The sequence below is a fragment of the Vigna radiata genome, chromosome 1, assembly GCF_000741045.1.
Source record: "Vigna radiata var. radiata cultivar VC1973A chromosome 1, Vradiata_ver6, whole genome shotgun sequence".
Classification (NCBI taxonomy): Eukaryota; Viridiplantae; Streptophyta; class Magnoliopsida; order Fabales; family Fabaceae; genus Vigna; species Vigna radiata.
The window spans coordinates 6,062,302-6,077,938 of NC_028351.1; the positions used below are offsets into that span (position 1 = coordinate 6,062,302).

The 15,637-nt window shown below is 28.0% G+C and overlaps 1 protein-coding gene and 1 long non-coding RNA gene across 3 annotated transcripts; both read right to left on the reverse strand.

Annotated features, from left to right (window-relative positions):
- On the reverse strand, positions 1–1,107 carry LOC111241984. Its single transcript, XR_002668407.1, has 2 exons — positions 380–1,107; positions 1–305 (listed from the first exon to the last, which is right to left on the reverse strand). It is a non-coding gene; the product is annotated as an uncharacterized LOC111241984 (long non-coding RNA).
- Positions 1,108–5,766: 4,659 nt separating this feature from the next.
- LOC106772866 (auxin-responsive protein IAA27) lies at positions 5,767–8,323 on the reverse strand. Of its 2 annotated transcripts, XM_014659484.2 has the most exons (5): positions 7,872–8,323; positions 7,002–7,225; positions 6,514–6,655; positions 6,256–6,317; positions 5,767–6,088 (listed from the first exon to the last, which is right to left on the reverse strand). In XM_014659484.2, the coding sequence occupies exons 1-5, from the start codon at positions 8,321–8,323 to the stop codon at positions 6,051–6,053; spliced, it is 918 nt and encodes a 305-aa protein (XP_014514970.1). In that variant the 3' UTR covers positions 5,767–6,050. The 2 variants fall into 2 exon arrangements, with proteins under 2 accessions (XP_014514970.1, XP_022638576.1); XM_022782855.1 differs by lacking the exon at positions 5,767–6,088 and having other exon boundaries at positions 6,256–6,363.
- Positions 8,324–15,637: the final 7,314 nt, after the last annotated feature.

Here is a 15,637-nt window from a genome sequence, read left to right on the forward strand (position 1 = left end):
TATAAACAGTCCAGTTAAAATTCTGATCATTATTAATATTATTGAATTTTTAATTTTTCTTTTCTACCATTAAAAATTCAAAACTAAACAGAGTGAATTCTGGGAGTCTACAGGCTCAATTACGAAATCAAAAGGACTAATCCCAGGTTTAACTTTGAGTCTACAAACTCACTTAGGCCCAAACCGAGAGCAACTTGGCCACAGCCCAACAGTTCTTGCTCGTTCTCGCTCAGCCTCAATTCCTCTTCACCGCAGGTATCAGATACACCGGAGAACGAAGAAGGAGAACACGAACAACGATTACCCTAAAAGAATTTTCCCAATTCAAAACCCTAACCATCTCAATCAGAATCCTAAACCCAATCAAGAAACACCAGACCTGCAGAAGAACAAAACCAACCCAAACGCGAAATAGCAATCCAAAATTTTGGTGAATATCCAAATCCCTAACTCGTAAAAATCGAAAGAGGGGATAAGAAGAATAAAGCCTCTGTTCTTGGACCGTGAAGGTCGCCACCAACACACACTGCCACGAAGGAAACGCCGTGCCCTCAACGTGCCTCTACCGTGCAGTCGTCGCGCTCTCGCCGACATAGCCGCACCAACGATGATCCCTCCAGCTTGAGTGTCCGAGCGAGAAAGAGAGAAGAAAGAAACTAGAGTTTTAACCCCTTTAAAAACGCCCCTCTTGCGACCTCATCATTCCCCGCCGCGCTCGCCGCCAACGTTGAGTCAATCACAATGAAGAAAAGGAACAGAAACTTCAGGCTTCGGGGTTTCGCATGATGAAGAAAGAAGAAAACAAATTGGGGAAAAATACCTACTGCATGCGAGAAAGGAAACTGAAGGTTGGGAGAAAGATTTTACAAAAAAAAATTAAAAAGCCAAGCTGGATGAAGGTTATGTACAACTAGGATTTTGAATAAATTAAGATAGATCATTTCTTTACATAAGGCTATTTGTTAAAACCATTTCCTCATTTTAATTTTAAATAAACAAAATAAGCTAGGAATAAAACCTGACGTAATAGAATTCTTTTCCTTTTTAAGGGAAAAGCAAATCAAAGGTTAGAAACTTAGGGTTTCTCTCTCCAATTTAAGGTTCCAACCTCCTGTAGCGGTCATTATTTTTTTTTTTAATGTTCAAATGTTATACATGTATTAAAAGAAGGAAATCAATGCTATGTGTGACTAAATCATAAACAAAAAAAAAAAAAGGATAAACTGATATTTATCAGTTTCATACGCACAGATATCCATGGATTTTAAACATTCACTTTTATTTAACAATCATCCAAATAATTAATTGTATAATAAAAATTTTAAGAATATATCAACATTCATCAAATAAAATAACAATTATACATTTTGTCATGCTTTCAAAGAAATCAAAGTTATCTCCAAATTCATCATACAATAAAATAATAAAATAAAGGTAAGCTTCTCATACCTTAGCCAATCAAAGAAATAAGTTCGTGACTCTTTTTTTTTTATGTTTTCCTTTCTTTATAAATAAAACTTATAAACCTCCCTATCTAGGATTTGAACTCACACTCATTCAACCTTATACACACAAATCAACCAACAAACCAACACATTACATTGATAATTTCAAATATTATAATTATAACAAACGAACAATAAATTACGTTACATTTAAATTAACAAAACCATTAAATAACCTACATTTTTTTATGTTCTAATCGAGACTACAACACATAACCATTCAACTTTCATTAAAATTATTCACATCTCATCACTCTATTATTCATAAGTCCTATATTTTTCTCGAGTCTTACAACACCAATCTTCCAACACCAACAAAACGCATCAAATATGGGACGCTTCAAAGGCGATGGCATCGGCAATATAATTCGTGCATACAAAGTTAACTTTATTAAACGGTGGAGATATTAACTTGTTGACGCCAACAATCATTTGAGAAAATAAGTGAGTCCACGTGTTTGATAAAAATGACAGATTTAAATATTATATAAGATGTAAGACTCATCTGTAAAGTTATCTTTATGTGTATTAATAGGTTATATCATATTATATAATATCTTCCTTATCGAAAAATATAAACATATCAACAATTCTCCTTTTATCTTCTGCATGATCCTCCAAGTTCTTTCTGATAGCCATGCAGACACACTTATCTGTGTTTCCTCTCACTAAAATCATCAACAATCGTCACGTCCTTTTTCATTATGATTATTATCAGAATAAAATATAATTATGTAATACAAATATTATATATAAATAGATTTATTTACTTTTTATTTATATTTTAAATATTATAGATATTAGTTTGTTCAAGTCTCTCAAGAAAATTAATAGAAAGTGTCTTGTTATGCTTAAAAATAAGAAAGAACAGGTTATTTTGCAGTGTTAAACTTAATATTATTTTTAGTGGAGTGGAATCTCCAACACGTTTATCATTTAAAGGACATTGAATGTGAAAATTCATAAAACTTTAATAGTGGATGGTATAATAAATGTAAATCTTAACTAAAATCTTATGCTATGATACTACATTAAAAATGAAACAATATATATATATATATATAACTTATGGGTATATATAAAAGAATTTTAATTTTAGTATGCATTTTTTTATTTTATCCTTTAAATAATTTTTTAATTAAAATAATTATTTTATCAATTTTATTATTTAAGTAATCAATTTTATAAATTTATTTATTTTTTTATTTGACATCTTTTGGTTTGCAATAAAAATTTTACTTTTACTATTTCAATATGGATGATCCTCCACGAGTAATAAAATAGTCTCATACTTAATTGTCATAAAGTTATTATTTTCTTAATAGCAAAAATCTGTGTAACTAATTATAAAAACAAATTTAGATTTTAACTTACGAATTAATTATAAATTTTTATTTATAATAACAATTGTTTTGGATTTCAAAAAATTTTAATTTATAAATTAATGTTTAAATTACGGTAAGTAATTTAGAATTATTTTTTGTTTCTAAAATTAGTTATTATTTAATGATTTTTTATAATGGAATTGATATCAAGTATGGTGGGTGTGAAGTTCTTGTTGAAGTAGATTGAACATTTTCATTTTCAGTTCTTGGATTTGTAAAATTTGAACATTTAAATATATATCACAATAAAAATCTATCTTTTTGTATCATATTTGTGGAATAGTAATTTTATTTTATTTTTTGTAAAGTTTAGATTTAATGTATATAAAGAGAGTGAGTGAGTGAGTGTGACTGTGTGAGTGAAAATTATCAAATTAAAATTTTTTTATAATTTTTCAAATTAAAATTTCTGGTGGGAAAAGTTTTTAGAATTAAAAATCCTAAAGAGAAGCTTGTTTTCATTTATATAAGGAAAATTATGTTTAAGGTGTATGGTAGTGAATTTAAAGGTTATTATTAAAATGTTTACGGTAACTAATTTTCAACTAATATATATATATATATATATATATATATATATATATATATATATATGTGTGTGTGTGTGTGTGTGGGTGGGTGTGTATATATATGTATATATATCAAATGTATTGTCAAAGAAAAAAATTGAAAATTTATTATAAATTAGAATTAAATATAATTTTATTTCTTAACTTTTTAATAAAAATTGAAAATAATTTTTTTAATTTTTTTTTCAATTTATTTTTTTTAATTAAATTTTATTAAATTTATTCCAAGTCTCAAATCCATTTCAAGATAATATTTAATTTATTTACCTAATTTGATACATTTTCATTTTAATATTAATTGAAAAATACGTTTAAAATTGTCAAATAAATTTATTAAAACTTAATTAAAATAATTAAACTTATATTATTTTAAAAATAAAAATTAAATTAATTCAAATTTTCGAAAATGAATTGATTTTAATTTTTAATAAAAATTAAAATACCAAAAACATATTAAATCTTACTTATTTATAAAGTTAATGTTTGTCTTGAATTGACTAAGGAAGCTTTANACCATACAAGAGTGTATGTGATATTTGTTTTGGTAAATTTACGTTAAAAAACGCGGAACAGTCTATTAATGTTGTGCATTTACCAATTTGCCCATGTACTTTTAACCTACGTACNACTGTTGCATTTTCCATATCCTTTATGGCCAGATATAAATTATTACACTAATTAATTATAGTTTTTAATTTAAAATAGTTATTTATATTTCATTTTTAAATAATAATTCATATTTCATTTTAATATAATTTACACTATATTTTTAATTATTTTCACATCTAATGATAAAATAGTTATATGTTAATTCTATCAATTAAAACTTTTTTAATCTATCAATAATATCACATTATTTATTCATTCTCCTTTCAAATTCTTTCATTTCTTATCATCTTTTATTAATCCAAATAACATTCCAAAAATACCTTTTCAAATTTAGATAAGTTTCTCTCTACTCTAGTTAAGCTCAAATTAATTTTCTATTACTGGCCTCTTTAATATTAAGTTTTGTATATATGGAAAATAATTTTCACTTACTATATTGTGGATGTTTTCGTCTTTAAGTCGAAAAATCGAACAATGGCTTTTAAAAAAAACACTATTTCCTTAATCATTCAACAGTTATACATACATTTATTCAATTTGTATATATGAATTTAAGTATTAGTTGAAATTTTATATCAAATAAAATATACAAGATAAACAATATATAAATAAAGAAACTTAAAAGATTTATAATCTTAAAATTTTATAATAAAATTAATATATTAATATTTAATATAAATTTATTTATGATATATTTAGTGTCAAATTTTCTTTGTCTCCTTTTAAAAAATATATGTACTTTTTAAGTAAGGCTTTCGAAAGTTTATATTTTGCTTATTTATATTTATCAAGAGGCTTTCTAACATACTTGTGGTACAGTATCAGTAGAGATTCATTAAACTAATATGTTTTTCATTTTACAGTTCAGGGCATAATTAATTTTATTTGTATAGTTAATGTAATACATAGTTGATCCACTTTTGTTTTCGTTTTAATCTTTGTTATTTTAGTTTAATCTTTGTAATCATATACTTATTTTTTGGTCTTTAACAATATATTATGTTGATAATTTATTTCTTGTCTTTATAATTTTTTGAAAATAAGATGGATGTTTAAAGAATAATGGACATAACAAAGGCAGTAAAAAAAAAAACACTTGCATTAAGTTTCCTAACACATCCTTTACATTTTAACTAGTACTTATTTCTAAACACTTAAATAAAAATATAAAAAAAATAAGAATTAAATGAGGTGTGAGGACAGTTAAAATTATTTTAGAAGAATCACAAAATCATATTGATAAACTAAACATTGGTGAAAAATATCCAAGATTAAAAGAAAGATTTTAAACTTAATTCCATCTAATAAAATCAATCAATAAGATAGAATTAGACATTAATAAATAATTATAATCTATAATCCTATATGTTAAAAAATATAAATATAATTCAATCTCATAAAACTAATATATATTAAATGATTTACATATATTTATAAACTATAAACTCATCTTATCTTTACTCATAAAACTGGTATATATTAAATGATTTACGTATACTTATATATTATATATTATGAACTCTTATAAACTTATCTTATCTTTATCTTATCTTTAGTTGAAATGAGAATAAATCATCTTATCTTTATTCCATATGTATATTCAAGATGCTCCTATATCGAAGCACCTTTGTTTGATTATCACAATACCTCTGTTATTTTGCTTTTCATGCATGACTTAAATTTCAAAATGCTCAGCAATATTAAACTTCATATACTTGAGTTACAAAATTTACTTAGTAAGACAGCTTCAATCTTACGAAGTTCACAGTGCAGTGATTGAAGAGAAGTGAGGATAAACAACAAGCCTAAGAAATGTCTACAACAAACATATGGCCTAAGATACTTTAATCCTATATGTAGGATTTTACATATTCAAGCAAGAGAATCCCCAGCTTGTGCCCTGCACTTGCCTTTGAACTCTTCTATGATGTATTTAAAGGTAATAGTTAGTACTCCATCTTTTCTGTATCAATAGCATATTGCTAGTTGCGACTTTTGCATTTTTCCATGGCTCTTGGTGCTGCAGGAATCAAACATAAGTAGATAAGTACACTTCAAGATTCAATATATATATATATGTACATCATTTTGTATCATTATGCAGTTGAGTTATATCATGACTGATGAGGTTTTCAATGTTAAGACAAGATATAAAAGAAAGCACATAGTTGTATGAATCAGTCTCACCTAGTCCAATTGCTTCAGAACTTTTCATTATCCTCAACCTCTTGCATGAGTCAGTGAACATCCTAAACAACAACAACATCATTTCTCATGTTGTCCTTTGTTTTGATTCTGATATTATTAAGATGATCAAATAAATGTATTTGCAGAAAAACACAGTTTAACAGATGTTTACTATGCAGAGTAATGCTTTTTTAAGTCTAAACACCAAATAGAAATCAAATCAGAATAATGCAAAACAGAGACATGATATGCACTCACTCCCATGGAACATCACCAACTAGCATCCAATCACCATCCTTGTCTTCATAGGTGAGAACATATTCTGAACCATGAAGCAGATCCATCAGTCTACTTTCGCTCAACTTATCTCGACCAGAAACTCCATGAGAACCACATTGACCTGCACTTGTCATTGGTGAAAACATCATCAGAATCTGAAACATAAAAACCGTTTTATTGGTAAAGAATCATTTGACCTATTCATAGCACTCCCGTAAATATTCCCCCAGCTCATGGAACCAACCAGCCTGAGCCTGTGACATTGGAAGACTTAGGATTCTGATTTAAAAGGGTGCCACTTCTGAACATGATAAATTCTTTATACTTCGCTCATCAAAATCAAATCAAGAGAACAATTGCTATAACCAAAGAATATTGGAATTTGAAAGCTATTCATAATTGTACAGTAAGAAGGTAAGAACAACCTTGAATGGAATAATATGCTTGCAAAGAAAAATAAAACTCACTGATTGTAAAACAACTAAACATCTTTTCCAGTGCTGAAGACAGTTCCATGTAAGTGCTAAAGTTTTTGAGATCCACTTTCCTCAAGTATGGAGCACCATCCATGCTAACTTTCACATAAAGGCACCCTGACTTGGTTTCTGCATCATCATCATTCTTCTGAGGCTGAGTGGCCATTGAGTTCTTCCTGAAAGATCGGATTGGTGGCCATCCCACAACCTGTTCCCTGATCCAAGAAACAGAAAAATTACACTATATTAAAAGGGAAATTGAGATAACCATCAAAGATCATAACTTCACAACAAAAAGGAACCCAACCACTAAGCTGGCTAAGGGAAATGCAAAATAGATAAGAACACTGAAGAAAGTTGCATAATGAAAATTGAACTATTGGTTATAGGACACTTAATAATCCAAGGAGTTCAGTACAAAGTCATACACAGCAGCAAACAATTGATAACCAAGATGAAGAAGAAAGCTTACAGAACAACCAAAACAACCGAGATCATGATTACCATGGAAGGAATACCCCCTAAATTACATAGAAAAGAGTTAACAGGTTATAGAACACTAGAGAGCAACATGATAACATAATTAGCAACAAGAGTTAAAGAACTCAAAAGCCTCGCCTTGATAGACTTTACTTATTTTTCCTTCTTTTCATTCAAAATTCAACCAAATAATTTTTTCAAAGTAAAACAAAAGAACAAAAAATCATTTCTTGTCTCTGAATTATCCCATTTTCTTCTTGATTCCAACATTTTCCAAATATACAAAAGCTATAAACAAGACAGCACAAAAAGTGAACAAAGATAACATTAACTACAAGAATACATATATTATGTGATGATGCTAAAGGAAGACGGTGCTACTTTGCAGCAGGAGCAGATATCTGAGGTTTCTTCTCATTCAAAGGTTTTGGAGGCAGAGGAACTTTATCTTTTACAACAGAAATTTGTTGGTTGGCAGACTCAGCCTTGGCAGCACTAGCACCAATACCCCTTGTTGAGAACAAGCCACAATCTTTTCCCAAACCCACCTCAGATCCACCATTCCCAGAGAGAAGCCATTTCCTAGAACCCCCATCAATGGTGTCTGAGAAACCCCTCTTGGCCCCAGACACCAAATTCTTGACCATGCCCAAAGGGTGCCCATTTTTTTCTTCCACACCCCCATCTCTCTCCGGTGACTCGGAACCTGGTAAACCAAGCCTCAGCTCAGTAGCCTTGAGGTTCAAGCCACCACTAGTAGAAAACTTGTCAGAACTTTCCATTGCAGAAACCTCTAATAACCCTACATAGCCTTGTTCCAATGGCACAGACATCAAACTTCAGCTCACACAACTACAACAGTTTCACCTATTCTCAAATATGGAAGAGAATCAATAGAGAGGGAGATGGAAACAGAAACTGAGACTGGATAATCAGAATTTAACAGTGGAAATTCTGAGACTTTCTATATAAACTGATATTGTAAAACTCTATGAATTCTGTATAAACTGATAGCAGTGGAATTATATGTAGTGTAACAAAAAAAGAAAAAGAGAAAATTGGATGACTAGGGAGAATGAGAGATTGTGATTGCATTTTACTATACAAAAGAGAATATAGAACTGTTTGCAGCTGTTTGCTTTATTCTTCAAATTAAATTAAATTTTGTAAGAAAAAAAAAATTCCTTTGAAGAATGTGCTTTTTCAGTTTTCTATAATTCCTGTGAATCTTTTTGTGGGAGACCACTCCGACAAAGCCCAGAAAGTCTCTGCCATACTTTACCAGTTTCATTATTCTTTTTGCAAATCAATTTCATTGTCACTCGTGATTTTAATAAGAAATTATTCTGTTTATTCTTTAGTTTTGGATAATTTATTTAATTTGTAGCAATTTCGATCAGTGTATCACTATCTTTCATACTCAAGAAAAAAAAAATATTTTTATGGTATCACAAAAGTAATTATTTATAATCAAACAGTAATCGAATTTAAATAATTTAAAATTCAACTTTTAGAGTGTCTAAAATTAATTTAATTAAAATTAAAATTAATTTATATTTTGTTAGTTTAAATTTAATTAAAATTAAATTTTAATTCATATTTAATTTAATTTATATTTTATTTTTTAAAATTTTATTTTAATTTTATTTTAAAAATCTATAAATTTCTATATAATATATAATTAACCTATATATCAACACGGTTTTACTTGGATTTGGTTTAAATAGCGGTTTTGAAAAATAGTATTATATAGTAATATCTATTTAGTTATATATATTTAAGCTTTAATCTCCTATTTTCTATAATCATAATATAAAATTAATTTTACCAACAATTAATATCAACATTAACATAAAATAAAGACAGAAACAATTATGATTGTAGGATGTGAGGATCATCACAAATTCAGATTGAAAATTTGATAAATAAATTATGATGGAGAGTCCACTACATTCCACTTTCTTATTGAATATAGGGTTCTTACTTATTATCAAGTTTTGTTGTGATTTTGTCTTCTCTTACTATTATTACTATCACTCCTATCTTATATTTCGTGGTGGATTGTGTTTGCCAATTTCTAAATAGTGGGTCCAACATGCTTTGCACTTTTCTTATAGTTAAAATTCTCATTTTTTTTTTTTATAATTAGAGTCTAATGAAGTAAATACTTTATTTCTAATTTACTAAATATTTATTTTAATCATATTGTAATATGTCTTAATACATACTAATCTTACATAACTTAAAGTAAAGAATAAATATAATTTAAATATATATTTCTCCATCAATTTTCTGAGATACTTTTAAAAATAAAATTATGATAAGGATTTCAAATTCTAAAACATATCATATCTCAAATATAATGTTATTTCAACATATTTGAGATTGTGAGTAGGATCTTATTTTCTTCTACCTAATAATTTCTCATCATTTTCTACTAAAAATTTTATTTCTTTATATTCAATATTTTCATATCATTTAAAAGTTAAAATCAAGACAATTAATAGACAATCATTTTCTAACTAAAATTTGTTAATAAAAATCATCAATAATTTAAATTTGATAACGAATTTATTTTCGTCAATAATTTGAAGAATTTTGTAGTTTACCGTCTTCAATTTAAATTCAATTATTTAAACAATCACTTCAATTAGAGTTTTATTTCTTCTACTTATTTTCTTTTATTTTTAAAACAAAATAGTATATTTACATTTGCACAATGAAATTAATAAGCAATCGTTTTTAAACTTTTACGACACTAGTCCTTATAAATTTATACTTGAACTTAAGATATTTTACTACTTATGCATTCGTTAAAATCGTTAACTTTTTTTCTACTATTTCTTCACGTTGGCATACAAATTGTGAATAGAGATAATCATCATATGTTGTCTTCAATATTCAAACATCACATCACTTGTGAATTGCCAATACTTCTTTTCTACTTAGGCCTTGTTCGAATATATGACTATAAGCAGCACAAGAATATTTTCAGCTTCTCTCATAACTCCTACTAGATAATCCAATTGTTACACAAAAACCCAAACATATTAATAAATTATCCAATAATAATCATCCCACAATTATCATTATATATATTTTAGTACTAATTAAAAACCAATTAAAGAAACGATGAGCTTACACAAAATGCAAAGTGGAAAAAAGAAAAGAAAAAAAAAAATCAACTTCCAAACAAGGACTTAAATGATGTATAAGTAGAAGATGTGAAAATGGCTGTCATAATCGATAGAGAGACTTTGTGGTAAGGGATAGGAGACATCATGAATCTTTAAAGCATCACTTCCTTGACCCCATCTACCATTAGATTAATCAACCACTCAAATCCCTTTTATATTAATTTTATAGTTAGACTTATATATGGATTATCATAAAATATAGTAATGTATGAAGAATGCCCCCACTATGAACATCTGACAAACTTCATCACATATTTCAGTTTCTTGTACAAGATTCTCCTTACTCAAAAACTCAACAAAAAACAATCTTAAACCACTCAAGTCTTTGAAATTTGTGATTATTCGTTAATATTTGAGATATAAGTCTATAAAAAAATATAAGAATGTATTTAAATCTTGTTGTTGGAAATTTTAGATCGACTAATGATACATAAAATCCGTCTAAAATATATAAATATATACAAATTTTACTTACAAAATAAATTTTATAAGATTTAATTAAACTTAAAATTTATTCTTTAACATGAAATATCAAAAATATGGTTTAAAATTTATTATCTATTATGTTATCATTATCAATTAGAAATAAAATCAATTTAAAATATATAAATATGTGTAAATTACACTCATAAGCAAGTTTTATCGACTTGATTGAAATTTACTTCTTAATAATAATTTACAAAAGCGAGAAGGTAAAGAAAAAATATATATAAACTTATTTTTGATAAGATTTTATCTTAGAATAATTTTTTTAAAGAGAAATAAAAATTGTGAAGAATTTGTAATCATAATATCTAAGGGATAAATCTAAACGTACAAAAGCAACGTGAAAGAGACGTAAAAAGGACATGAGTTTGTAGTAAAACTCCATAAAGGCTACATGACCATTATCAACAGCAATCAAACCCTGTTGCAGAACTTGATGAAGCCATGCATAACATGGTTACTTCAAAAGGGAACAACCATCAATTAAGATGAATTATGCTTTGAAAATTATAATTGCTGTGAGGCTATCACATCAATCATATATATATAACAGACTATAGAGTTTCAAATTTAAAGCATAAGTTGGCACCATCATCATCACTTATAATTAATCTTTTGGAACTGATATGTATACAAACGTTTTGGCTGATTCTATTCTGAAATTATCATTTCAGGACTGTTGGTGGTCTTCCGATTTCATCATGTGGTGAAGGGAAAGAATGCAAACTTTCAAAGCAATAATATTCCAAAGCACAGCACTAACTGATGAAGCAGGTCTTGTTTGTGCTCAATGGAAGTCCTATTTAATTATGCACCTTTTTTCTCTCAGGAGGGTCTTATCATCCTTCGTGTAAGGCAAGGATTCAACCTTGTCATCTAGCTACTGCAAAAAGCCTGCATTGTTTTAATGCATTCCAACTAGCATTTCAATTTCATCCATTTGAGTTTGAGGGACCCCTAAGCATCAAACATAAATTATTGACACTATACTCCATGCACTATGATTTAACTTCAAACTTAAGGATCACCACAATTCTGTGTATTGTAGCATGCAGCTGAAATCTCAAGGTTGATTTTTTCATAGTGCTGCTGCAACCCTTTACTGTATTATATGATATCATAACATATGTTTCTTTTTTTCAGGAACAGTGATTATTATATGTATATGAACTGCTTATCCTTCAACTCTTTCATGGTGTACTACGCGAATAAAGAATTTTTGAGCTTTCAGCTAAAATGTTTCGTAAGTTCAACGAATCAATTAAACAAGAAAAACCTCGTTATTTAGAATACAAACAAAGTCCTACATAAAATAAAACAAGACAGAAGATACACATGAATTTATATACACATAAGATATTTTTATCGATAAATTTTTTTATAACATTATATAAAAAACAAGTAAAGATTTGATTCAGAACTGATATTATTTTATTAATGTAAAGATCAGATTGAAACGAGTATGTCCATAATATAAATGTTAAGATATCAAGATATTTTGTCATATTGTTAATAGTGCTTAAGACCATTGTTCCTAATTTTCTTTGTGCTGATCAACGTAGTCACAGCTAATTTTCTCGTACAAATGCTACACATTATTGCTAGGGATCAGAATAATGAAATAATTTTTTTTAGCTAAGAATAGGATTGAGAAAATAAGATATATGTGGAAAACTATTACCAATGACCGACATTTACGTAATCCTAATGTTTCCAATTTATAAGCTTAGTATTGAATTAGATATATGTAGAATTAGATTGGACAATGATATTTTGACAACACTTTTTGATAACTTTTTTTACAACAGGACACGTGTCATCATTTTATTGGTCTATTTGAATTTATGTTTAAAAAATATTTAAAACAGACTAATCACAAACTATCACGTATGCGTTGTCAAAAAATTATTAAAAAAGTGTTGTTAGAAGAAGTTTTTCCAATTAGATTTTGATACTTTCGAGTTTTCAATAAGAGATTTTGAAAGATTTGATGTCTTGAGCTCAAATATCACATTTATACTTATATATTATTCATTTTACTTGTTTTTCTACCAATATAAGACTTTTAGCTTACATTGAATTTATAATTAATAATATCTTCAAGTGTGTCTATTCTATCAAATTAGTTTATCTTCAAGTGTCTTTTTTTTTCATTTTATCCTTTTTGAATTATACAATTTTATAGTAAAAAATAACTTCTAAATTATGTAATTTAATTTTTTTTTCTTAACAAAAATTTTTAAATTACGTAATTCAAAGGTAAAAAATAACTTTCAAATTATGCAATTTAAAAAAAAAATTATATTGTTAAAAAAAATAATAAAATGAAAAGTTTTCTATACGGGAATGCAGGAAAAATAGGTACGGAAATAGAAGAAGAAACTAGAATCACAATAAAATTATTAAACCAAGTCACCAAAATGTATAGTTTTTGTAAAAATGTAATTTCTCTTACTTGAAAACATAATACTTCAAACGACATAATTTCATTTTAATTTCTTCTGCTACGAAAACTTCCAACCAAGGTCCAACAAATTATTTTGCTGTACGTAAATTGAATAATACATAATTTACAATTTTTAAATCCTAATCTTACATAATTTCATATTAAGTTATTGGTTTAAGTATTATATAATACTAAAAGTACAAATCATTAAATTTTGAACACAAATTATTTTACACAAGATTATGGACCGCAACTTAACTTGGGCTTCAAGAGAAACTATCTGGGTTCACCAATATTAAGGCCTTTTATTTTTGCTCCTCCTTTCATACTAATTGCACCAACATATTAGGAGAAAAAGACTAAAATACCACCTCACTATATGTAACAAGTCTCACATCGGGGAGGTCTCCTTACCAGGAGGGCCTTATAAGATGGGAGGTTCTCCAACCTCATAGGTCGACTTTTGAGGAATTATTCCCCTCCTTAGCCTTATGCTTGTTACAATGGTGCTTTCATTGAGAGCCAGCCAAATCGAGAAGGACTACCCACAGAGGATTCTGACCGATAAGAAGGCCGAGTAAAATGTCGGTGAGTAAAGTGTCGTGGAGTGCGTCCATGTGTTATATTTTAGTGTAATGTGTTGGCTTGTTGTTAAAAATATTTATTTAGGATTGAATATAAGATAGTTGAGATCTTAGAGAGAGAGTTTCTTGTGAAATATTTATTTGATTTTACTTATATTTTCTTAAGGGCAAGAATGTCTTCTCCATTTTGTAATTGAGGTGTGAAAGTTATAAATAAGGGTGTGAAAAATAAAGAAAAGTACTTTAAATAATATAAGTTAAAAAAAATTAGAAAAAAAAAAAGGTAGGAGGTTATTTTGTTAAAACCACTTGAGATATTATAGGGAGCACTACCTAGGTGGTTTCTTTTAATTATGATATGATTTATTTAAAATAAAAATAAAAAGGGGTTTATAAAAGAAAGGAAAAGAGATTACGTTAAGAATAGAGTGAAAGAGAACAAGGAGCATCCTAAATTAGAAATTTTCTTCGAAGAAAATATAGCAGAAATGTGAGACCTATTATTGATTGATGCTCTATAATTGACTAAAGTATGGGAAGCTTACTTTTTCTTTATTGTGTGATGAATGTGGAAATTTTCTTTGGTATTATGAAAAACTATCTTTGCATTTAAATGGTGGATAATTTTATTGAATGCTCAATATCATGATGGAATATTTTTGAGATGTTAAAAAGATGTTTGAATTGTTGATTGATATTTTTTTTAATCATAAATAAATGGCATTGTTTATTGAATATTATTACCTTAATATCATTTGGAATTCAAACAATTGAATTCTATGTAATTGAATGATAGAAGAATTCATGTACAAATTAAATGCTACGTTATTAGGAATTCACGTAAATTGAATATGTGAGAGAGATTAAGAATTTTATATTATTAAGAATTCATGTGATTGAATTCTGTATCAGAAAGTATATCATACGTAGGGATTTAATTAATGGCAATTACCATAATAAAATTTAGGGTTTTGCAATTTATTTTAATTTGGGGATTTGGCCTTTCCTTTTCTTTTGAGTCAGAAGACCCTGTTAGGGTGGAAAGCACTTTCCCATCGCTCACCCTCTGTTCCACATAATCTCTCTTGCTCATCAGAAGCTTTAAAGCTTCTTTATTCTTCCATTCACTCTCGCAGACAAACAAATCTTAGGGTTCTACGTCTCGAGCAGAAGTATAACTTCACGGCGGCAAAGGGCGGCACTATGCTAGGCGTGGTGACGGCNTCCTGCAGTATTAGTGATTCCGAGAGAGTTACTTATTCGATATCTTCGCGAGGCGAGAAGCCAGATTTGATGGCAACATCGTGAAGGAGAACAACGGGTTTGCGTTTGCGGTGCNGCGGCTTCTGTTCTCAGGCAGTTTCGTAGCAACAGGGCTTGTGATTGGAGGTTTTGATTTAGGGCTTTGCAAAAACTCTTCTTCTCTCCCAAAAA

Bases quoted from the DNA above. Each gene is read 5' to 3' on its own strand.
- LOC106772866 (XM_014659484.2), bottom strand. From the start codon at position 8,323: ATGTCTGTGCCATTGGAACAAGGCTATGTAGGGTTATTAGAGGTTTCT. The intron at 6,656-7,001 runs GTGAGTTTTATT...TGACAAGTGCAG, and splicing joins GTTTAGTTGTTTTACAATCA to GTCAATGTGGTTCTCATGGA. The intron at 6,089-6,255 runs GTGAGACTGATT...TGATTCCTGCAG, and splicing joins TTCTGAAGCAATTGGACTAG to CACCAAGAGCCATGGAAAAA.